The 25,487-nt window shown below is 44.3% G+C and overlaps 1 protein-coding gene across 1 annotated transcript in view; it reads right to left on the reverse strand.

Annotated features, from left to right (window-relative positions):
• Positions 1–25,487, reverse strand: part of CAMK1D (calcium/calmodulin dependent protein kinase ID) — a 358,532-nt gene that overhangs the window by 130,739 nt on the left and 202,306 nt on the right. Inside the window, exon 3 of the mRNA XM_077807888.1 lies at positions 6,962–7,036. Coding sequence (XP_077664014.1) covers positions 6,962–7,036 — 75 coding nt within the window. The remainder of the gene's footprint in view (positions 1–6,961; positions 7,037–25,487) is intronic.

The raw sequence follows: 25,487 nt of genomic DNA on the forward strand, positions 1-25,487 counted from the left end.
ATGTGATGCTGGGCAAGTCACTTAACCCAAACTTTTCATAAGTGGTCACTAATTGCGTATGCCTTATTTTCTGGGTGCCCAACTTGAGACCCTGGCATCTGATTTGTAGAAATGTTTGTTAGGAGACCGGATTGTGGGCAGAGCAACAGTCACAACCAGAGTCAGAGTCCAAATGCCAGAGCCAAGGCAGAGTCCAAGCCAGGAATCAGAGCCAAGAGTCAGAACCAAAGTCAAGGCTTGAATGCCAAAGCCAAGGGTCAAGACAGAGCCAAAGCCAGGAACTGGAGCCGAAGGTCAGAACGGGATCGGTGGAGACAGAGAAGACAGGAGCAGGGCTGGTTCCAGAGCAGGAGCGAGGCTGAGACAAGACTGGAAAACAGCCAAGTACAGGGAAGAGTCAAGGCTGGATGCAGGACAGAAGTAAGCCAAGCAGAGGGAAGCGGAATCCACAAGCATGTGCATTGAACAGCTAGGGAGTTGCTGCTGGGCTTAAGAAAAGGCCTGCTAACTTCCTCAGAGACTCAGGCGAGGCAGTCTGTCAGCTGGCCTAGCTGATGTGGCCCAGCTGTGCTCATTAGCCTGTCAGGAGACTCACAGCTGCAAGGCCTTATTCCTGACAGTGCTGAGCACTCACAGCTGTGACTAAAGTCAATGGGAGCCATGCTATAAACATAGAAAATGTGTAAGGGCTTGGCTACACATACATTTTATAGCGCTCTAACTTGCTGGCTCAGGGGAGTGAAAAATCACCCCCCTGAGCACAGCAAGTCAGAGTGCTTTAAAGCGCTAGTGTAGACAGGCTCCGAGCGCAGGGAGCCGTGCTCCCAGTGCTCGGAGCTAATCCCCTCATGGAGGTGGATTACCAGGAGCACTGGGAGAGCTCTCTCCCGGCACTCGCGCACGACCACACTCGCACTTCAAAGCGCTGCCGTGGGAGCGCTCTCGCGACAGCGCTTTGAAGTTTCCAGTGTAGCCATGCCCTCAGTACTCTGAAAAATCAGGCCCTCGATGTCTCAAACTGAGCACCCACAATGAGTGGATACTTTTGACCTAAATCTCTCTCTACCTTGGTTCCCCATCTGAAAACGGGGATAATAATAGCCCCATATCTCACAGGGTTGTTGTGTAAATAATGAATATTTGTCAAGCACCGTGATACTACAGCAATGAGCACTACACAAAAAAGCCCATGGGAAAATTAGTAATACTTTTTTCAAAGCAGTGTGTAGCGAGGTGCTCACCCCGCTCTGGCCTTGAAGGGGTTAAAGCAGCCCTGGCGAGGGCTGCAGCTGGAGAAAAGGAATTAAAACAGCCAAGCAAAGCTGATTGTGTAGCTAACCACAGCAGTGGCCAGCTCAATCAGGGCCTAGCTGGCCCTTATGAGAGGGCTATGGGCCAGAAGTAGTGGAGTCTCACTCTAGTCCTGGAGTGGGAAGGGCTAGCTGCCTGAGAGCGAGGTACCTTGAGCGGAGCGGAGCAGTGCTGGGGAAGGGTAAAGGGAACTGGGGAGCTCCAGCCTGGTAAATCCCCAGGCTGCAGGCCTTGGTAAAGGCCCAGAAAGATACTGGGGCTGCAGAGGGGCAGCCTGGGAATAGGCAGAGGCAGCTCGTCCTAAACCCTTGCCAATGATGAGTGGCCATTACGCTGCAGTCTGCCCTAGTGAGTGGGGGTTAGATGATGACTGGTAGTAGCCACTGAGGCAAGGTGGGTTTAGAGGGTTGGGTGTTCCCCAGGGAGGGGAGACCCAGAGTGTGGGGGTACTGCTGGGGCAGAGCCCCAGGGTCAAGGGCACCGGGGTCCGGGAGGGACACAGATGCCAGCGGCAGGCAAGACACTGGCCTGCAGAGGGCACTCTGGGCTGAAAGAGCTAATTCCCAAGACAACCAGTAGGAGGCGCTGCACTGGTGAGTTGTCGTGTCGCTACACAGTGTTATACAGACATGGATTTGACACTGATTTTGTGCTGTCTTGGAAGCATCACTTGTTGATGTTATTTGAACAAAACAAATTTAGTGACTTTTTTTAAACTAGAAAAACTTGCTTTTATGCATTGTCAAAATTGCAAACATTGTACTACAAGCTCTGAAGCCTTCTAAACCGTTTACTCCCAGGGTATCAGAGTGCAGCTTACAACACTTCCTATGCCTTGCTTTAAAAAGCTAGAACTCTGGAGTGTATTCCCTGTTCAGTGTAGAAGGGAGGGTTCTTTTTCTATTAACACCATTCAAAGTTACTTACATCTAGAGCACAGATGGATCCAAGCTACAAAATGTAGATCTAGATTTCAACCACCAAAAAGTTTGGGGGTTCTCAGATTTGCATTCATTACAGTCTGTCAGAAATAAAAGGCCAGCCACCAAATTCAGATCCATACTCAAACATTGAACCCTCCCAAAGCTGGGGGATCTTTGGATCTCTCACAAAGAAGAAAAATACCTTTCTGCCTGTAAACTACCTATGGTTCTAATGTTCCCTCCGATCGTCTCTATTTTAATCAAAATGCCCTTTCCCAGAGTACAGCTGAAGTTATACACTTCTCCTCCAACCAAAGGCAGGTTTTAAATATAAGTAAAACCGAGTAGGACTGGCTTTTTCAAGGCAAGAGATAACTGAAGACTACAAGCTAAGAAACACAAGAAATATAATAGCAAATTAGGCGGAGGTGTAATCAAATGGGTGCCTAGCTCCACATAATGTATCTGAGCTATTGTAGCAACCAGTTGATGTTCCCTAGGAAACATCAGGTGTAAATCTTCCTATATGGAATCCAGGAAATGGGGCATGTTAAATTGATTTTAATTCTTAGGAATTTAGTGGCATTTTAGTCCTAAATGCCAAACATTCAGAAGTCTATGCTATGGGCCAGCACACAGCAGGGATGAATACTTGTCTACCTCCTCCCCTCCCACTTGGGTGATTTGACCCTCTCCCTAGGGAGTACTGGAAGAATAGTATTTCCTTGCTGTATCCCACGCAGAGCCAGAACCAGTCTGGCTTTGTTTGACTTGCAGCAAGTACCTGGGATAAAAGGCAATAAAAAGATCTAGTAATTTCTATAGGATTTTTCCTCATATTTTAAAAGACAGGAAATACAGGATTAATCTCAATCTAGTGTATAGCAATCAGAACACATGAAACAACTCTTCACTTCACTCCACCTGAAGGAAATATTTAGTGCTACACCCTCGATTAGTATAAATGGGATCAGCTCTATTGGTTTCAGTGGAGCTCCAATGCATCTTAATGGAGCTGCGTTCATTACCACAGCTGAGGTCGTTAAAATCCAACTTCTAGTCAAGCTGTTTTACAAATATTTAAATAACAAAAAGAGAAAATTTGCTACAGAATGAAGAGTTAAATTATGAATGAGAAGAAAAATACATTGATAAATATCCCCCTGGCATGCCAAATTATAGCTAAAATACACATAAGAGGGCTCCTCTTCATTGCAACTGCTACCCTGAGCTAGTATACTCAAGATACTCCACTCCAGGAAGTGAGGGTGATGACCACACTGCAAACAACACTGGATTGGATTAACAGAGTGATTGTATTAGCATCCAATGAGTTGTTGTAACTAAAGCAGCTGGATTCCCACTGCATTACCAGCTCCAATGTCAGCAACATTCCAGCTTCAACCCACCCAAGAAAGCCAGCTAGCAGGAGCATAAAGCACCAACTTAAGCTAAAGACCATAGTGCAGCGGTGAGCAACCTGCAGCCCATGGGCAGCACACGGCCCATCAGGGTAATCTGCTGGGTGCCCACCAGACTGTTTGTTTACATTTGCACGGCCGCCCGCAACTCCCAGTGGCCGCGGTTCACCGTTCCCGGCCAATGGGTGCTATGGGAAGGGTGCCGCAGGTTGGCCACCACTGCCATATGCGTGTAAGGAAGTTGGGTTAGGGCAAAACTCAAGGTATAGTTTGAGATATCAATGTAGTGAAAACAAGCCCATAAAAATGTAAAAATCCAGACAGGGGGAATACCTATCTCCTTGACAGTGTGGAATTGTTCTCTCTGAGATATTTCTAGTGCTTTGTCAAGTCTGCTTTTAAATAACTTGAGCTATGAGGCTTCTACTACTTCCTTGGGTCTGAGATCTCACAGTGGAGAAGTCTTCCCTGATCTTCAATTTTCCTCCTCTTAATTTCAGCCCAAATAGTCCCTTAGCAGGTTACCAATAACATAGAGAAAACAGGTGAACTCCAGTTTTACGGAAGTAGTACTGAATGTCTGAAACCTTAAAACCACAATTTCAGAACAATGGATTTTAGATTAAATAAACATTTGGATTCAGGGCAAGACACAAATTTCAGGTAAGATGCAGATTCAGACATATGGAGTTTAGAAAATCAGGGTTTACCTGAAATTAAATATATTAATAAATAATATTTGATATTTTACTAAAGAAGTTAAACAAAAGCAAGTAGTCTTAGACAATTGGTCACAAAATTGATATTTCGAGAAATTCAGTTGGTTTGTTGGAATTTTTAGGTCTCTGATATTCCTTTGCCACTTCCCCTGCAGTACTTTGGGCAGGGACTATCTTCTTTGTACAGCACCTCACACAGCAAGCTCCCAATCTTTGGTTCAGTTCCTAATGGCTATCATAATAAATAAGATTAAATATATCTGGCACGGGGATGATCCAGCTGACTGAGAACTGGACAATGTATAGCAATATGTAGGTAGAAGGACATTTTAATTTCAACTCAGGGTTTCTAAACCAGATTTTGAAAAGCAAAACGTTGAATCTTCACCTGCTTTCTCATCTCTTGTATTTCCCCCTACCCAATCCCTTTTAGTATTCTGATGGAAGTGACCACATAGTAACAACTGGAGGAACTCCCTTTGCAACTAGGTGATATGATCCTTTTCTCTCCAACCAGGATTGAAGGGAAGAATGGAGGAGAAGAAAGGTTATGATTGTGCCAAAGGAATTTCTCATGTAATAGAACAAAGCTTGACTCATCTCTCTACTCTGTAATGTCAGAGAAGGTTTTCACCACAAAGAATGAATACAGAAAAGAGTATGCAATAGAGATCTGCACTGTCAATGACAGACAGACAGTGAGCATCAGAAAGGAGAATTAGGCTCTCAATTTAAGATCTGAGCCAGCTCCTATTAAAGTCAATAGACTTCCTATTGAGTTCAGTGGGAGTTGGATCAGACCTTTAGTGAATGCTTTCCATTAATGTTTTTCTTTTTTTTTTTCGTCCATCCAGTTCTAGTTTTGCCCTCTCTGATACTTCCAGCTTGTATCAGTTCACGTAATGAGTTGGCCACACCAGGATCAAGAGATAATTCTCAATGTTGTCTCCACATAAGAAGTTGCCATGATTATAATGGGAGCATGGAGGGACAGAAATAATATTCAGAGAGCTACTGTCAAGGTGAGCCTATATTCCACTAGTGGTGGCAAGTGATTTCCATCTGACTCTCTTACCATCCAAGAGATCAATATTTGGACAGGTGCTCAGTGTACGCCCCTCATCTGCTCCACTGGTATTGTTTGAGCACTGTGGTCAGACAAGGCAGACATTTCTTTTCACAGTTGGCTAATGGGTACCATCTTCTCATTTCCATATTTAAATACACACGTGTCCTTATCATCTTTGATCCTCTATATCTCAGTAAAGACTACATCAGCCAGGGCTTATTCTTATGGTTGCTTTCACAATCTTTTATTTCAGAAAAATGAAAAAGGGGAGAGTGGTTCCCAGACAACTGAATTGTAGAAATTTTATACATATGGGGCCAGATACTGATCCCCTCGCACAATCCAGCTAGTACTTTACTCTGTGAGTAGCCCCACTGATTTGAATGAGACACTGACAGATATTGCAATTTCTTCCATAACCTTGGGAGACCTTATTAGATTTAAATCTCTTTAGCGATATATTGTGTTAAGGCAAAGTTTATGTATTATGCCATAGGTCAGATAGCCATAAGCCAGGATTGTATGTAACCTCTTTAGGGGGAGATGTGATGTGAGGCCTGGGAGACTTTGGTCACAATAAGTGTGAAAAGAAAAGGAGTACTTGCGGCACCTTAGAGACTAACCAATTTATTTGAGCATAAGCTTTCGTGAGCTACAGCTCACTTCATCGGATGCATACCCTAAGTGTGAAGTGTATTTCCTGGGGAATACCTAGAGAGAGGTTAATGCAAATTCCCCACCCCCGGTTATGTAAAAACCCAACCTTTTGAAGCTACAACCTAAGGAGTGGGTCATTGTCTGCTGATTGCCTGTTCATGGAGATTGGAGATCAAAGGCACGAGCTGTATAAAGTTGTGGTTTTGAAGGACTAACATCTACCAGAGCCAAAGGTTGGAGTTGGGGGGTGATCTCTAATAAACTTTTTAGCATGCATGCAAGTTCTTTTATATTTTTAATGTGTTTTGTCTGTAATACTTTCACCTTAAGAATAAATGTGCTTGTTTAGAAAGAGTTATGTGGTAACTTCTAACTGCAAGCAATACACTGGTCATAGGCTCTAGAGGGAAAGCAAAGTGCAGACACTGGCCTTTTAGGCAGTCTGGCTTGCAGGAGATGTCACAGTGTAAATTGGGGAGCTGTGCAGCTTATTACCCTAGTTAGCAGGGAGTGAGACAGGGGTTTCTGCCTAAGACAGGTGACAGCTGAGAAGCCAGGAGCCTAGAGTGGGTGCCCTAGATAGACCACCAGGAGGGGAATGCAAGTGCAGTGACCCTGAAACTGTGACAGACTATTCACAGAATAATATTACACAATTTCAGCAAAAGCATCAATATCTGGCCCATAGTGTTTTAAGCATCACTTCACCCATCTTCAGGGTCTTCCTCAGACATAGCCAAATGAGTAAATACTTCTAATCTGTTCCCACCTTCTTGGTTAAAGAAACAAATAAACAAAAACACTGACAATTTTGACAAGATAGATAGGTTGGTTGGTTAGTTAGTTAATGGCAGTACTTACAGTTGCATGACCAGATACAAGTGGTTTGGACTCTCATATATGTCTTCCAGTGCAACTATATTTTCATGTTTTATTCTGAAAAGCAACAACAACAAAAGATAAGTGCAAGGTTAAATGGTGAACTTTAAGTAGCTGCCCAACAGAAAACATCTAACTAAAGATAGCTACTTGGCGCTTGCGATTTACACAGTCAGAACTGAACCCAGTTCCGTATAAGCTGTCAGGAGTGCCTGGCAGCCCAGGATACGGTTATTACTTAGCTAGCAGGAATGTTTCATGATGAAATATTTAAAGCATTAGCAGTTTTTCTTCTCCTGTCAGATGAATAATATGAACAGCCAAGGTGGTATTTGGATGTTGAGTTCTCAGGGCAGTAGTACATCAGAGTGCAGGGATTTGCAAACTGTAGATTTACTGGTTTCAGAGTAGCATCCGTGTTAGTCTGTATCCGCAAAAAGAAAAGGAGGACTTGTGGCACCTTAGAGACTAACAAATCTATTTGAGCATAAGCTTTCACGAGCTACAGCTCACTTCATCAGAAGCATTCAGTGGAAAATACAGTGGGGAGATTATATACACAGAGAACATGAAACAATGGGTGTTACCATACACACTGCAACGAGAGTGATCAGGTAAGGTGAGCAATGAGCAGCGGGGGGATGGGACCTTTTGTAGAGATAATCAAGGTGGGCCATGTCCAGCAGTTGACAAGAACGTGTGAGGAACAGTGTGTGTGTGGGGCTGGGGGGGATAAACATGGGGAAATAGTTTTACTCTGAGTAATGACACATCCACTCCCAGTCTTTATTCAAGCTTAAGTTAATTGTATCCAGTTTGCAAATGAATTTCAATTCAGCAGTCTCTCATTGCAGTCTGTTTTTGAAGCTTTTTTTGTTGAATTGCCACTTTTAGGTCCGTAATTGAGTGACCAGAGAGATTGACTTGTTCTCCAACTGGTTTTTGAATGTTTGATTTGTGTCCATTTATTCTTTTACGAAGAGACTGTCCAGTTTGGCCAATGTACATGGCAGAGGGGCATTGCTGGCACATGATGGCATATATCACATTGGTAGATGTGCAGGTGAAAAAGCCTCTGATTGCGTGGCTGATGTGATTAGGCCCTATGATGGTGTCCTCTGAATAGATATGTGGACACAGTTGGCAACGGGCTTTGTTGCAAGGATAGGTTCCTGGGCTAGTGGTTCTGTTGTGTGGTTGCTGGTGAGTGTTTGCTTCAGGTTGGGGGCTGTCTGTAAGCAAGGACCGGCCTGTCTCCCAAGATCTGTGAGAGTGATGGGGCGTCCTTCAGGATAGGTTGTAGATCCTTGATGATGCGCTGGAGAGGTTTTAGTTGGGAGCTGAAGGTGACGGCTAGTGGCGTTCTGTTATTTTCTTTGTTGGGCCTGTCCTGTAGTAGGTGACTCCTGGGTACTCTTCTGGCTCTGTCAATCTGTTTCTTCACTTCAGCAGGTGGGTATTGTAGTTGTAAGAAAGCTTGATAGAGATCTTGTAGGTGTTTGTCTCTGTCTGAGGGGTTGGAGCAAATGCGGTTGTATTGCAGAGCTTGGCTGTAGACAATGGATCGTGTGGTGTGGTCTGGATGAAAGCTGGAGGCATGTAGGTAAGTATAGCGGTCAGTAGGTTTCCGGTATAGGGTGGTGTTTATGTGACCATCACTTATTAGTACTGTAGTGTCCAGGAAGTGGATCTCTTGTGTGGACTGGTCCAGGCTGAGGTTGCTGGTGAGATGGAAATTGTTGAAATCATGGTGGAATTCCTCAAAGGCTTTTTTCCATGGGTCCAGATGATGAAGAGGTCAACAATGTAGCGCAAGTAGAGTAGGGGCATTAGGGGACGAGAGCTGAGGAAGCGTTGTTCTAAGTCAGCCATAAAAATGTTGGCATGCTGTGGGGGCCATGCGGGTACCCATAGCAGTGCCGCTGATTTGAAGGTATACATTGTCCCCAAATGTGAAATAGTTATGGGTGCGGACAAAGTCACAAAGTTCAGCCACCAGGTTTGCCGTGACATTATCGGGGATATGTTCCTGACGGCTTGTAGTCCATCTTTGTGTGGAATGTTGATGTAGAGGGCTTCTACATCCATAGTGGCTAGGATGGTGTTTTCACACACAGATGGACTACAAGCCGTCAGGAACCGTATCCCCGATAATGTCACGGCAAACCTGGTGGCTGAACTTTGACTTTGTCCTCACCCATAACTATTTTGACATTTGGGGACAATGTATACCTTCATATCAGCGGCACTGCTATGGGTACCTGCATGGCCCCCACAGTATGCCAACATTCTCTGGGATTATTGCTTAAGCAATCCCAAACAATTTCTAAAGCATACATTTAATTTGCATTAACCCTAAATTTAAGACACTAAAGAGACTAACCATTTAACTGAAGAGGCTATAACATTAATTATACAAAGTTGAGATGATTGCCTTAAGTGAGAGCGAGACCCCCAAAAAACTGTAAGCAGAATGTGCTGATTAAAGAACCTACACACACACACACAGGCAGAAAGAATAGCCAAGGACACTCATCATTGAATGCTAAACCCAGTAAACTTTTGGGGGCTTAATTCCACCCCCAAACTTATGAGAGGTGCAATTAGGTACACAAAGTCCACTACTGAGCAGAGCTAAAGCATCCGACACTCCCACTGAAGATGATGAAAGTGCAGAGTAGTCAGCATCCTGCAGGCTCTGACTCATCATAATGTGCACATATTGGGTTGGTCCAGCTTCCAGTGACATCATGGAAAGATTGCCATAGATGTCAGTGTGAGAGAGAGATCAGACCTACATTCAGGAATGGAAAAACCACATTCATATAAAAGACAAAGTAATGATCTGCCTTAAAACCTACATATTCAGGAAGTTCAGTATCAGTGGCGTATTAACCCAAATCTAACATGCTGTAGGACATCCTACAGCAATACATGTGTGGCTATAGGTATTCTGCTCTCCGGAAGTATCTGAAAAATCCTTTGTTGCTCCAGTAAATTGTCCAGAGAAACGGCATCATAGCTCAAGCGTTATAATATTGATAAGAGAGCACTGAAGAAGATAAGCTTTTAAGTCTTAATTTGGTGTGCAGGAATGGATGTCTAGTACCTTGGCTTTTCTATGGAAATTTTCCAAAATTATATAGAGCAGTTGCCTTCAATTTCTCCAGTCACCTGCCCTGTCTCATCCCCAAACTCAAAAGATAACAGGGAAAGCAGGACTCTCTGGCACCTGATTTTCCTGATGAAAGAGGCCGTAACTGAGCAGATCACCCCGCTGTGTGTTTTGTTTTTATTCCAACCCTCGCTGACTTTGTCATTTACATTCAAAGCTGGATTTGTTTGTATTTAAATAAATATACAACATCAGCCCTCAATATGGATCAAGAGTTTGTAAAATTCCATTAGGAAGAACACAGCCAGTTTTGCCGCAGTGGCTCCATCAGATCAGCAGAATCGGCAGCTGCCTGGCCAGCAGAATATGTAGGAACCATTTATCTGGTGTGGCTCTGTGATGTGACAAGCAGACTTTTTTTTTTTTTTTTTTTTTCCAGTTTGCCTCAGGCAAAGACCACAAGGGACTGATTTTTTGGAAGTACAGAGAACCACAATGCTACTTGAAGTCAATGGCTCACCACCTCTGAAAATCAAGCCCTAAGGCTAGTGCTACATTTTTGAGCTAAGTGAGTGGAAAGCATCTCCCAAACAGTCAACTTTTATTTTTATCCTCACTGGGTGGAGGAGGGCTGGAAGGTTTACGTTTTGAGTTAAAAACTCTTCAAAGAAAAGAGAAGTTCACAATAAAAATGCTCATAAGACCTGTTATACTAGCAAGAGGGCTAGGGAAGGCATGTGTGCTTATTACCAACTTTCTGGCTCTCTCAATGAAGGCCACAGATGATCAAGCTCTGTACCTTCCAGCAGAAATCACTATAATCAATGGGAACCCCTGATTGTTTTAGTCTCTAAGGTGCCACAAGTACTCCTTCAGCTGCAGTGACATTCAACTTGAGCAGAACTATCATTTAAAAAACAACAGGAAAGAGAAATAGCTTCAAGTTCTGATACAGAGTGACAAAACTTTCTTCACTGGCGCATCCACCTGATTGTGGTAATGGACATGTGTAAGCAGGGTAAGTGACAAGCCTGCTCTACCATGTGTGTGTCAGCACAATTCCCTGGCTCAGAACATCCAGAAATGGCTGGATACAGCAAGTATGTCCTTGCATTCCATTCTCTTGAATAGATGTTCTGTTAGATCAATTGCTGAGGATTGTTCAGTGAGAATTAGGGAGATACTTGACAGCAAGAGAGAGCTTGAATGGTTTAATTAGTTCTGCATTTATCCTGGGCTATTAGTGCAGTGTGAATCTCAAAAGGTTCAGAGGATTCATTCTGATAAGCCCCAAAATGCCTGGATGCATATCCATGTGTGATTTATTTTATCTTAGGTACTTACCTGGTCCCCATAACTGCAGTATCTGAGCACCACACAGTCTGATGTATGTATCCTCACAACACCTCTGTGAGGTTGGGCATTGCTATCATTCCCATTTGACAGATGAGGAACTGCTGCACAAAAAGACTGACTTGTCCCAGGTTACACAGGAAGTTTATGGGAGAGCAGGGTCATAAACTCATGTTAACCCCTGGCCATCCTTCCTCTCTTGAACTTTCCTGTTCCCTCTCCTCTCTTGCATAGTCATCTCCTTCTAACCCAACCAAATCCACCTTTTTCTCCTAGAGTATTCCACCCCACCCTGGACTTCATGGGAGAGTCCTGATTACAACACATCCGTTCCACTTCCTGTTAACTGGAAGAGATGAAAAAATGGACCCTGTATTTATTCTGAGCTAGACAATACATTGATGTTGCAGCACTACTTGATGACACAACATTATGAAAGGACCAGGACAGTGACAGCACAGTGTGTAGATATCATAGTGCCGACAGTTTAGATTAGAAAGATATTGCCCCCCCCTCGCCAAAATACCTTGGTTAAAAAACAGTTATGGTTGCTTTAAAGAAACCTCATCCTACACAATTCATTACAAAATGCGTCCAGGCATCCTCCGCTAACAGACCTCAGCCCTCCCACACATCCCATTCACCATTTTCGCAGACAGGTTCTGTCCCTCTATAGACAAATCCTGTGCACCTCCATCATGCAGACAAACACACACCATGTTGTCCTCCATGATCAGTGTCCCTGTCTGTGAAATGGAGATAATACTGCCTACTTCACAAGCTTCATGAAAGTGGCTCAGACAACATTTGTAAGGTGCTGAACTAGAATGAGGATGTCAATAAATACATAAAAGGAAAAGGCCTCTAGTCTCACTCCATCATTCTACATCTCAAATAGCAGGCACTAAAGGGCTTTTCCAGCTAGTGGAGAAAGGCATAACAAGAACTAGTGGCTGGAAGCTACAGCCAGACTAATTCACATTTTTATAGTGAGTGATTTAACCATTGGAACAAACTACCAAGGGCAGTGGTGGATCCTCCAGCTCTTAATGACTTCTAATCAAGACTGGATGCCTTTCAGGAAGATATGGTTCAGTCAAACAGAAGTTACTGGGCTCAATGCAGGGGTAACTGGGTGAAATTCTATATAGTCTGTGATATGCAGGAGGTCAGACTAGACAATCTAATGGTCCCTTCTGGCCTTATAAAAAAAATCTCTGACTTTACTTACATGCTTTTTCCAAACACAAAGGCTAGCAAAATAAAGGAAGGTAGTTACTGTATCTGCATCAGCACTAAGAGAAGGGAACAGTGCATCTGAGCAGCATCTAACACCTCAGCCGAAGCATCAGATAACCAACCTGAGTTTATACCAGCAAATTGATATGAGCAACCAAAATGCCACCAGTTACTATTCTAAAAGTAGCAGTGTACAGACAAGAGCTCCCAGGAGCTGCTTTGATTTGTTTTAAAACTTATCGATTACAATGCACTAGGTACAGGCTGGGCTTCCTTTGCTCAGTATTTATTTGTTTGGCCTGACCTGCCAAAAACACTGTTGCAAAAAAACAGAGCAGCTTTGATAAGTGGATTGATAGCAAGTCGTCCTATTTCATAGATGTTCACTAAGAACCACTGTGTCCACTACTAGGGAAAGTCTACGTCACAGCTTCCTAAAGCAAAACTGAAATTTCTGAAAGGATGGATTCTGCTCCCAGGATGAGACCTATCTCACTAACTTTGATAGGAGCAGGATCTGTCCGTGAATGATAACTGATATTTCTCTGCTTCATGCAGCAGCAGATAGTGGTGACTAGCACATGGCACTGAGTGATCAGAGACTAAAATTTATCCATAGTACATTGGGCACACATAAGGCAACTTGCATTACATAACACCACCTTAAATGCTTAAGCGGTGACTCAGGGGTGCATAGGAATCTTGGCTGGCCCTTTGCACTAAGGTGAAATTCACTCCCATATTTCTAAAACAACTGCAAGGTCCTTGAATGGATATTGTGACGGGTTGGATCACAGAAACCCCCTGGGGGAAGCCAACTGATGTGCCAAGACTACTTCTGCCCTTGCTTTCCTGCCCTGTCAGCTTAGGACTTCAGTGCCCTGCCTGGTTTGAGCCAGACCCGCTAGCCTGCTGCAAACCCAGACCCAGGTCTGAACCACGTCCCCTGACAGCTGTAGGCTTAATTTAAAGCAACTTAGGAAGTGTGCCTGTCTTTAACACTCAGATGTCCAACTCCCAATGGGATCCAAACCCCAAATAAATCCATTTTACCCTGTATAAAGCTTATACAAGGTAAACTCAAAAACTGTTCGCCCTCTATAACAGTGATAGAGAGAGATGCACAGCTGTTTGCCCTCCCAGGTATTAATACACACTCTCGGTTAATTAATAAGTAAAAAGTGATTTTATTACATACAGAAAGTAGGATTTAAGTGGTTCCAAGTAGTAACAGACAGAACAAAGTGAATTACCAAACAAAATGAAATAAAACACTCAAGGCTAAGTCTAGTACATTAATAAAACTGAATACAGATAAAATCTCACCCTTAGAGATGTTTCAATAAGTTTCTTTCACAGACTGGATGCCTTCCTAGTCTGGTCACAATCCTTTCCCCTGGTACAGCTCTTGTTCTGGCTCAGGTGGTAGCTAGGGGATTTCTCATGATGGCCTCTTCCTTGTTCTGTTCCACTCACTTATGTATCTTTTGCATAAGGCAGAAATCCTTTGTCCCTTTGGGTTCCCACCACTGTTCCCTTTAAGCTGTGTGCACGCACACAGATCTTAAACCCCATGCACACGGCGAAACACCGCATACACTCTGGCTTTGGCTTTTTTTTCTTTTTTTTTGCTTCGGCGGTGGCACAGAAGAAATTTTTTGCGCACGCAACCTGTTAAAAATGAGAGGGAACATTGGTTCCCACCCCTCCTTCTCAATGGAAAAACCCCAGGTTAACGATGGATTCCAGGTCAGGTGACACGATCACATGTCCTGTGAGACCCCAAGCCCTCATTCCTCCCAGCCTGACTCACAGGAAGGCCTGCCTGCAAACAGAGCCATCCACAGTCAATTGTCCTGGTTGATGGGAGCCATCAAGATTCCAAACCACCATCAATGGCCCACACTTTGCATAACTACAATAGGCCCTCAGAGTTATATTTCATATCTCTAGTTTCAGATGCAAGGGTGATACATTTATACAAATAGGATGACCACACTCAGTAGATTATTAGCTGTGTAATGATACCTTACAAGAGACCTTTTGCATGAAGCATATTTTAGTTACATTATATTCACACTCATCAGCATACTTTCATGAAATCATATTGAATGCAATGTCACAGGATACTGCTGCCGAAGTACAAAGGATTACAATGTGGAAGTGGAGATATAATGAGAGAAAGTATATCCCTGAATAACTAAGCGGTTTCCACACCTCCGCTAGCTCCTGCTCGTCCCCGGGACCATCGTTTGTATATTGTTAGAGATCACTAATTATGGAGGCAGCATTATCTGTTGATTAGAGCAGGGGACCCAGGTTATGTTGCTGCTGTGGCTGCTGACTTGCTGTGTGACCACAAAGAGGTCACATAACTGCTAGTCTAGTGTGTAACTGGTGATAATTAGCCACCTGATAAAGCATCTTAAGAAGCTGGATGAAAGCCGTATACAAGTGTAAACTATTAGGATTTCATTAATAATTATAGTTATCACATCTGGCATATTTCTACATGGGGGAGTAGGATCACAGGTGGTTGTTTACAAGGACATTGAATAAAAACCATGGGAAAACAAGAAAGGTGTTTATGAAACACAGGTTTCCAAAATAACAACTCGCTGCTGATCAGACTCTGTCAAATATGTGGGGCATGAAATTAAATGATGCAAACATGTGACGACGATGCAGAGAAATACTGTGCTGGAGAGAAGAAAAACCTCCTGTCTCACTCATCCTGACATTCCCCATCCTCCTCCCCACTCAGTCCCCTGAAGCTTGAAGGCCCAACTAGATCACGCTCTGCGATTGTATACTCCTGTCGGAAACTTATTCTCTTCTTGATGAATTTTAGTCATCATCCCAACAGGGATGCATCTTATATCCTCACGGTTGGGTCTCAAATATTCTATTGATTGACAGAACAATCCATAGCAACATATAGCATCCAGGAAAGATCGCTCAGAGCACTAAGTACTAAGACAGCAGCAATTGCACACAAAGGAACTGCTTGAAACCATGTTTACAGAGAACAGTGTGTGTGGTTTCTGACCTGATATACAAAAGGCCACAGTGGAAAGTCTGGAAGCCTAGGCTTTTAAAAATCACCTTGCAAGCCTGAGTTAGTAACCAAGGCTTGTCGCTCTCTGGGGGCTCTTCAGCAGCCTGTATCAAATGAAATTGCTGGTTCAGTCCAACTTGCATCCCAATGTCAGCACCACTGCTCCCAACGGGCAACCCTGCAGGCAATCTCAGGACTTATCTACACAGGAAGTTAGTGTGCAGCAAAATAGAGTGTGAATTTTTAGCACACTAGCTACTCTGTACTAACTCCCTCTGTGGACACTCTTACTAAAAGTGCCTTTGTGCACTTTAGCTTAATACACTTTAAACTATACTAAGCTAAATTGCCCGGGGGCATTGTTTGTGCACAGAGTATCCACCCAGGGAGTTAGGCCTAGTCTACACTATACAGTTAGGTTGACATAAGCTGCTTTGCGTTGACCTGGAAAAATCATAGAGCAGGTCCTCAAGGAATCAATTCTGAAGCACTTAGAGGAGAGGAAAGTGATCAGGAACAGTCAGCATGGATTCACCAAGGGCAAGTCATGCCTGACTAATCTAATTGCCTTCTATGACAAGATAACTGGCTCTGTGGATGAGGGGAAAGCGGTAGACGTGTTGTTCCTTGACTTTAGCAAAGCTTTTGACATGGTCTCCCACAGTATTCTTGCCAGCAAGTTAAAGAAGTATGGGCTGGATGAACGGACTATAAAATGGATAGAAAGATGGCTAGATTATCAGGCTCAATGGGTAGTGATCAATGGCTCCATGTCTAGTTGGCAGCCGGTATCAAGTGGAGTGCCCCAAGGGTTGGTCCTGGGGTCGGTTTTGTTCAATATCTTCATAAATGATCCGGAGGATGGTGTGGATTGCACCCTCAGCAAGTTTGCAGATTACACTAAACTGGGAGGAGAGGTAGATACGCTGGAGGGTAGGGATAGGATACAGAGGGACCTAGACAAATTAGAGGATTGGGCCAAAAGAAATCTGATGAGGTTCAACAAGGACAAGTGCAGAGTCCTGCACTTAGACGGAAGAATCCAATGCACCGCTACAGACTAGGGACCGAATGGCTTGGCAGCAGTTCGGCACAAAAGGACCTAGGGGTTACAGTGGACGAGAAGCTGGATATGAGTCAACAGTGTAGCCAAGAAGGCCAATGGCATTTTGGGATGTATAGGTAGGGGCATTGCCAGCAGATTGAGGGACGTGATCGTTCACTCTATTCAACATTGGTGAGGCCTCATCTGGAGTACTGTGTCCAGTTTTGGGCTCCACATTACAAGAAGGATGTGGAAAAATTGGAAACAGTCCAGCGGAGGGCAACAAAAATTATTAGGGGACTGGAACACATGACTTATGAGGAGAGGCTGAGGGAACTGGGGATGTTTAGTCTTCAGAAGAGAAGAATGAGGGGGGATTTGATAACTGCTTTCAACTACCTGAAAGGGGGTCCCAAAGAGGATGGATCTAGACTGTTCTCAGTGGCAGCTGATGACAGAAGAAGGAGTAATGGTCTCAAGTTGCAGTGGAGGAGGTTAAGGTTGGATATTAGGAAAAACTTTTTCACTAGGAGGTGGTGAAACACTGGAATGCGTTACCTAGGGAGGTGGTAGAATCTCCTTCCTTAGATATTTTTAAGGTAAGGCTTGACAAAGCCCTGGCTGGGATGATTTAGTTGGGGATTGGTCCTGCTTTGAGCAGGGAGTTGGACTAGATGACCTCCTGAGGTCCCTTCCAACCCTGATATTCTATGACCTACCCATGGAAGTGTCTTCACTTAAATTTGGCTCCCATAAATGCCTCTCTACGCCGATTAATTAACACTACCTCCCCAAGCAGCATAGTATCTTTGTCAATGTAATTAGGTTGACACAAAAACAACGAGGAGTACTTGTGGCACCTTAGAGATTAACAAATGTATTTAGGCATAAGCTTTCCTTGTTTAAAACCCACTTTGTCGTTTTAGCCCACGAAAGCTTATGCCCAAATAAATTTGTTAGTCTCTAAGGTGCCACAAGTACTCCTTGTTGTTTTTGCTGATACAGACTAACACGGCTACTACTCTGAAATAAGTCGACACAGTGTCAGTGTAGACATGGCATTGCTTACATTGACTGTTACCGGCTTTCAGGAGCCACCCAGAATGCCCCACACTGGTGAGGATGCACGCTACCGACACAAGAAGCCAAGTGCACACACACACACACACAAGCAATTTAATAACTGTGGAGGCTTCATGCCAACGTAAGTTAGGCCAACATAATTTTGTAGTGTAGACGTGGCCTCAGTGTGGAGTGGCTAATGGGCTGTAAATTCACACCCTTGCTTGCTGCACATTAACTTTCTGTCTGGACGACCCCTCAAAAGAGGCTGAGGACTGAATGGGCTACTGAGACTGGACTGCTATCTTGCCTCCAAGGGGCTGTTCCTCCAGGGAAGGGTGGAAGCACATGAGGTGAAACAGAGTGTGGCAGGTTCTGTCGATAGTGGACTTTGGTTTCAATCTAGTGTTTTCAATTTAGCACTTTTCATCAGCAATAAATCAGATGCACGCACATGCACACACACACAAAATAGAGATAAAGCAAGGAAATAAACTTAAAGAAGCCCACATAGTAAATTGGCCTCAACTATACATGGAGGAGAGATGTGGACAAAAGCAGGCAGATGCTGAGTGTTTCTATGACACAGATGACTCTGCATAATGGTAGTTTACAAAGCTAAAACATCTCCTTTTTTTGTTGCTGTCACTGTAAAATCACTGGTTTTAAGACAGCCATGTTCTTAAGTTTCTTATTATTGAGCCATACAAACCTGAAAGAGGTTTTCCAGACTTAATAAATACTCTCTTGAATCAAATAGGAAACAACAGAAAGGAAATGTAATGTACTGCTCGAAGGGGGGAGGAGAAGAAAGGTGTCCTGCAATGAGAGCTACAACTTATCTACTCTGCCCTTCCTCAAAGGTCACTGCAGAGAAGAGTGTTGTGAAATATCCTACTGCAGTACAGCATACTGCAAGGGACTCACAGCAGGCATCCAAATGTAGCTGGGACAGCCGACTCCCAGGACGAACCATACAGCCCCCACAGCTCTGTTCCTGTTAACCTTGGAAGATGATGATTTTAACACGGATATTACCAGTCGATTTAGTTACCTCAGGGTTGCAATTACTTTAACATTGGATGTAACATTTTGTATGCAAAGAAATGGACCTATGTGCATGTTCACTAATTACTAATTTATTCTGAAATGGTTTCCCTGCCTTGCTCTAGAGCTATGAATGGTCCCTTAGTTTAATATTAGTAGTTAGCACATATTCTATCTGTTCAATCTTGTATTTAGCTGTGACACTCTGAGTACCTTTCCCAGACCTGAAGAAGAGCTCTATGCAGCTTGAAAGCTTCTCTCTCTCTCACCAACAGAAGTTGGTCCAATAAAAGATATTACCTCACCCACCTTGTGGCTCTGTTATTTTTGTATCCACCTATGGCAATGTGTATTCTGTATTTAATACATCTTTGATTCAAATAACTTCCCAGGAATTGTTCTTGCTATAGAGTAATTCCCTACTTAAGCACAAACCATGACCTATTTGGGGCAGCCTCCTCCTTTGTCACACAGCTTGTTACTGGCATCAATCCATTTCCTTGTCTTTAGAATCTTATCCATCCTCTTTAAGATCTCCCCTCGTCTCCCTTATTCTAAGATCCACAGGCTAAATCCAGGAAGACTTTCAGGTCCTTGAAGCCTTGAATTATTTTAATTGCCTTCCTCTGCATGCAATCTTTTCCCTCTCAAACGTTGGCCTTAAACCCTGGTAACTGGTGAGGCATAAAATATTCAAATGAGATTTCACTAGTGGAGTACACTACACACAACTGCCACATGTTTAGAATTCCATGGTTGGGAAACCTAAGCTTGCATACGTGGCCACTGCCAAACCCATCCACAATTGCCCCATAGTTCCTAAACTGTGTCCTCCCATATATTATACTCACTGTGACTATAATCCATGTGTTTATTTTTTAGTTTCCAGCCTTGTTACACTGCATTTTGCAACACTGAATTCTGTAAGGCTCCTGTGCACACATAAGCCAAACTCTTCCAAGTCACTCTGAATTCAGTAGCATGTTTCCTCTGTTGACTGGTCCATCCACTATTTCAGATTTATCATTATATGTTAAAGAAGGGCTGAACTATACCCCTGCATCCAAACATACCCTCAACTTTTGTGTAGGTCACATCTGGCTGTGAACCCTGTGACTGTCCTAACTCTCACTAATGGGGCAAATCAAATCCCTGGACATAAACACGTATGAATTTTGGGTTATCCAGCTCTAGATATGAAGTGTGTGATTCAAGCCTGTCACTAATACATATATACGCAGGGCAAGATTAACGCATAGGCAAACTACGCAGGTGCCTCAGGCCCAAATGTGTGGGGGGCCCCCCAAATCATTCTCCTACTCCACCTCCCCAACCTCCTCTTCCTTTCCCCACCAAGGGGGCACCAACCACCCACAGCACCACACTCCACCCCAGCATGACAACCCAAATCATCTGAGTGGCGCTGCAAGGTCACAACACCTGGAGCCAGGGAGCAAGGCCCAGCCCCACAGGACAAGAACACAGCTGCTGTAGAGTGAGTGCAGGGTGGGTTCGCTCTCCAACCCTCGTTCCCACCCCCACTGCCCCTCCACACCGTGGATTAATCCAGCCCTTTATATACCCTTCCCAACAGCATTGCTTTCCAAAGCAAATCAACATATAGTGCCCTATAATAAAAGAAAGTACACCCCGGTATGGCTGAGCTGCTTCTATACCTCTGCCAGCTCTTGCTGTCACAGAGACCGAGACCCTGAATGAGAATCACATGTATATTACTCCAGATCACTAATTACAGAGGCAGGATTCTCTGTTGGTTACAGCAGGGGACCTGGGTTCTGTTGCTGCTTTGGCCACTGACCTGATGTGTGACATAATTACAGGAAAGTCACCTAACTGGGCTAATACTAAGCCATCTAGTAAAGTATTTAGAGAACCCTGGATGAAAGGCAGATACAAGTGCAAGTCTTAAAAAGGGCTCTGAGGGCTAATGCGGGCGCTTCAGACTGATTGGGTGTCTAAGGTGAGTGGTTGTGATACAGAGCTGGTCACTAGCTTAAATCCAGCTCACGCCAATAGTAAGCAAAAGCTAACATCATGGGAAGGCTGATCAGTGGCCGTTGAGAAGTGAGTCAGAGGTTGTCTGTCCCTTTCCAAGTGTCAATGTTACAAAAATCACTGCCACTCCTGAACTAACTGGCAGCCTCAACAAGCAGAACTTTGGAGTGAACAGGCGTCAAGGTGGCACTTTTCTTCTACCCCCAGAGCATGATTCAAAGCCCATTCAAGTCAACAGAAATATTTGCATTGTCGTCAGTGAGATTTGGATCAAGCCCCTAGAAAATAGGGCTGAGGTTCATTAGAAGGGTAAAGTCTAACCACAGACAGGAGAGCTATCCTGGTATGCCATACCACAAGATGAGAAAGCACTCCTGGCTTACATTGAATGAAGATTTCATTGATAACTGGTACAGTGTTCTTTTCCTAACTTCAGTGCATCTTACATGACTGAGGTGTGTGCAGGGATATCCTGTTACATCTAAAACCATTTTGCAGGCAGTAAACTTACGTAAAGGGATATTAGACATCCCTGAAATATTCATTTCACACAGACACAGGGATTTTTCTAGTTGTCTCCTTGTATCTCTGGAATTGGTATGAATATAAGCAAATGTAGAGTGAGTGCCACACACCATGATCAGAGGAGTTACACAAAAATGTCGAGAGCTGCTAGGCTAAACTGTACTAGGACTCAAGAGTTTTTAAAACTGTCTGATCACTCCATGTAGAAGATAAATACTCCTCAGCTCTTTTATGTAGCTCATTTCACACATAGCCCTCAAAGCACTTTACAAAAGTGCAGAAGTCCCAGGAGCTCCCTTTTACAGGTGCGGAAACTGAGGCACAGCCAGGGGAAGTGATTTGCCAAAGGTCACACAGCAGAACAGTAGCAGAGATGGGAACACAACCCAGCTTTCCTGACTCCTGTGCTGGAGTCTTATTAACTGGACCTCCCTGCAAATTCTCTACGTGGTTTAGGTAAGGTACCTATCAGTTTTGTATCTATGCATTCTTGTGTTCACCTTCACGGTTCTTCACAATTCTGCCCTTGCCTACTTCCCCTACAATCCTTCTACTAATGATGCCAGACCCAACTGCCTGCTTCTCCAGGTCCCACAAGCTCCTTCAAGCAATCCCCCGTGAAAAGCCCAGGGTCTTCAAATCAGGACCACAGCGACACATGTGCAAACCCTCTAGAGGAAATAAGGCTTGCACAGATCTCACTGACTGGGGTATAGTGGATAATTCTGCTATGGGTTTGAGTTAAACATGGTTATTGTAGCCAGCACCTTACAAAAATAAGCCACTGTAATCAGGTGGCTGAAACAATAGCAGTGCCACCCAAAAGTCATGGAAAAGCTGAGTAGAAGCTGAATTCTGTAGTTCAAGGAGTTTCAAATGTAGGGGCTGGAGCTTTGATGGATGGAACTGGCGGGGGGGGGAGGGTTGAGCGGGGAGGAGGTGAGAGAGAGACAGGCATGTTCTGATGAGTTACAAGGTGTTAGTTTTTCCTGAACCCTTCTCAGAGTAGGAACATGCATTAAGATGGGACAATCTGCAGTGTGTCATCTAGGGTACCTGTTAGCCAAAGATCTGCTTTGCCCATGTTAAGGGAAACAGGAGAGGATTAGGACAAGAACTTGACATTCAGACCCCACAGTCAAAGGAGGAGGCCTGGATGCAGCAGTGAGTCAGAGGCAGAGCATCAGGCAACAGCATAGTACTCAGGCAAAGTGGTGCCAGCCAAATGCCTGTTGGGCTGGGCTGCCTCCATTGGCAGGAAGATCAAGGACTTAGGAGTGGGAGGAAAATAAGAGTCTACCCTAGGGGCTGGGAAGGAGAATCTGTCTGTGGGAGGAAGGAACAGCCTGAGAGTCTGCAAGTGGGAAAGGCTGGGCTGGGATGAAGAGAATGTGAGGGAGAGAGGGATTGAAGAATCATAGAGTCATAGAATATCAGGGTTGGAAGGGACCTCATGAGGTCATCTAGTCCAACCCCCTGCTCAAAGCAGGACCAATCCCCAACTAAATCATCCCAGCCAGGGCTTTGTCAAGCCTCACCTTAAAAATATCTAAGGAAGAAGATTCCACCACCTCCCTAGGTAACGCATTCCAGTGTTTCACCATCCTCATAGTGAAAAAGTTTTTCCTAATATCCAACCTAAACCTCCCCCACTGCAACTTGAGACCATTACTCCTTTTTCTGTCATCAGCTACCACTGAGAACAGTCTAGATCCATCCTCTTTGGAACCCCCTTTCAGGTAGTTGAAAGCAGCTATCAAATCCCCCCTCATTCTTCTCTTCTGTAGACTAAACAATCCCAGTTCCCTCAGGCTCTCCTCATAAGTTATGTGTTCCAGTCCCCTAATCTTTTTTGTTGCCCTCCGCTGGACTCTTTCCAATTTTTCCACACCCTTCTTGTAGTGTGGGGCCCAAAACTGGTCACAGTACTCCAGATGAGGCCTCACCACTGTCGAATAGAGGGGAACGATCATGTCCCTCGATCTGCTGACAATGTCCCTGCATATACATCCCAAAATGCCATTGGCCTTCTTGGCAACAAGGACACACTATTGACTCATATCCAGCTTCTCGTCCACTGTAACCCCTAGGTCCTTTTCTGCAGAACTGCTGCCGAGCCATTCGGTCCCTAGTCTGTAGCGGTGCATGGGATTCTTCCGTCTAAGTGCAGGACTCTGCACTTGTCCTTGTTGAACCTCATCAGATTTCTTTTGGCCCAATCCTCTAATTTGTCTAGGGCCCTCTGTATCCTATCCCTACCCTCCAGCGTATCTACCTCTCCTCCCAGTTTAGTGTCATCTGTAAACTTGCTGAGGGTGCAATCCACACCATCCTCCGGATCATTTATGAAGATATTGAACAGGACCGACCCTTGGGGCACTCCACTTGATACCGGCTGCCAATTAGACATGGAGTCATTGATCACTACCCATTGAGCCCACTATCTAGCCATCCTTCTATCCACCTTATGGTCCATTCATCCAGCCCATACTTCTTTAACTTGCTGGCAAGAATACTATGGGAGACCGTGTCAAAAGCTTTGCTAAAGTCAAGGAACTACACGTCCACCGCTTTCCCCTCATCCACAGAGCCAGTTATCTTGTCATAGAAGGCAATTAGATTAGTCAGGCATGACTTGCCCTTGGTGAATCCATGCTGACTGTTCCTGATCACTTTCCTCTCCTCTAAGTGCTTCAGAATTGATTCCTTGAGGACCTGCTCCATGATTTTTCCAGGGACTGAGGTGAGGCTGACTGGAAAAGTTGATCTGACAATGTCCTGAAATTCTGATGATCTGGCACTTCAATCCTAGGCTGTGCTTGAAGGGAAGAGGGAGATGAGTTTTTCTGCCAATGCAAACAGCGTTAAGATACTATAGTTATGGTAGCCAGATAAGCACCTAGAGGACACTGATGTAATCAAGAGGAGAATTTGGCCCACCGTATGTAGTGGCTGTGTTCATAGTCACATCCAAATAGGAATATGCCTGGAAGTGGTATTTTCCCCATACATAGTCAAACAACAAACACCGAGCCCGATTCATATGTGGAACCAGTTCAAATTCAATATAAAACACTCCCTCCTCCTGCCCTGCTGACGAAGGCAGCAAGTTCCAAAGCAGGCTCAGCTAGCAGACCAGGTTTTCACTCAACACAAAATGTGTGGAACAGCCTCAATTACCACAGGTCTGTCCCATGCCCCATCAGCCCCCCACCTGCAGAGCAATTAAAGCCTGTTTTGTTTATGTGAGACCTCGCCACATTGGTTGCTGGATTTCCCCACTGGGCTGGTTCCTGCAAGAGGAGCTACAAATATTCACAGGAGGCAGTAGGATTGTGCAGGGCGAGCTAGTAATTGCACTGGGTTTTCTCCTTTATTTAGTCTTGATTTCATATATGAATGCCAACAAAACCAGTGCCTCTGAGACTCCCTTACACCTGCCCCCAGTTTAGCACTAGCCAACTATAGGCGTACAGGGGTTTAAGCCTCATAGCCTTAGGCCTGAAAATAAGAGTTCCACTGGGTCCTCAGGTATCCTAAAGGTGGCATCTCAGCCCTCCTGTGGCTGACCTTGACCTACCATATTGTGCAACAGAGACTCCCTTGATTTTCTGCCATCTGCCTCAACCTCCTCCATGCACAACAACAGACCAGAGGGGGCAGCCACATGCCACAAACTCTGTTACCCAAAGAGCTTGGGGAGCCATATTTTCTGAGGAAGACAGAGTGTGAAATTAAAAGGCAAAACCATATTTCATAATCACTATCATCAGGACCTTTCCTTGGTTGCCCATGTGAAGTGCTTTTGCCACGAGTCATGTATATAGTGTACTGTAACAAAGTACAGAGACACTGTCCAGTATAGAGACAAAGTATAGAGACACTTTCCAATAGGGAAATAATGGGGCATGGCTCTCGGGCAAATGTCCATTCTGATATTGTGCCAATTTTAAAACTAGTTATTTATTATACATGACTGTACTCACATTCATGGTTCCTCTAAACTCAGTGAAGAAACAGTGCCACTATCCAAACGTATGGGTTGATT

The sequence above is a fragment of the Eretmochelys imbricata genome, chromosome 1 (assembly GCF_965152235.1).
Source record: "Eretmochelys imbricata isolate rEreImb1 chromosome 1, rEreImb1.hap1, whole genome shotgun sequence".
Taxonomy (NCBI): Eukaryota; Metazoa; Chordata; order Testudines; family Cheloniidae; genus Eretmochelys; species Eretmochelys imbricata.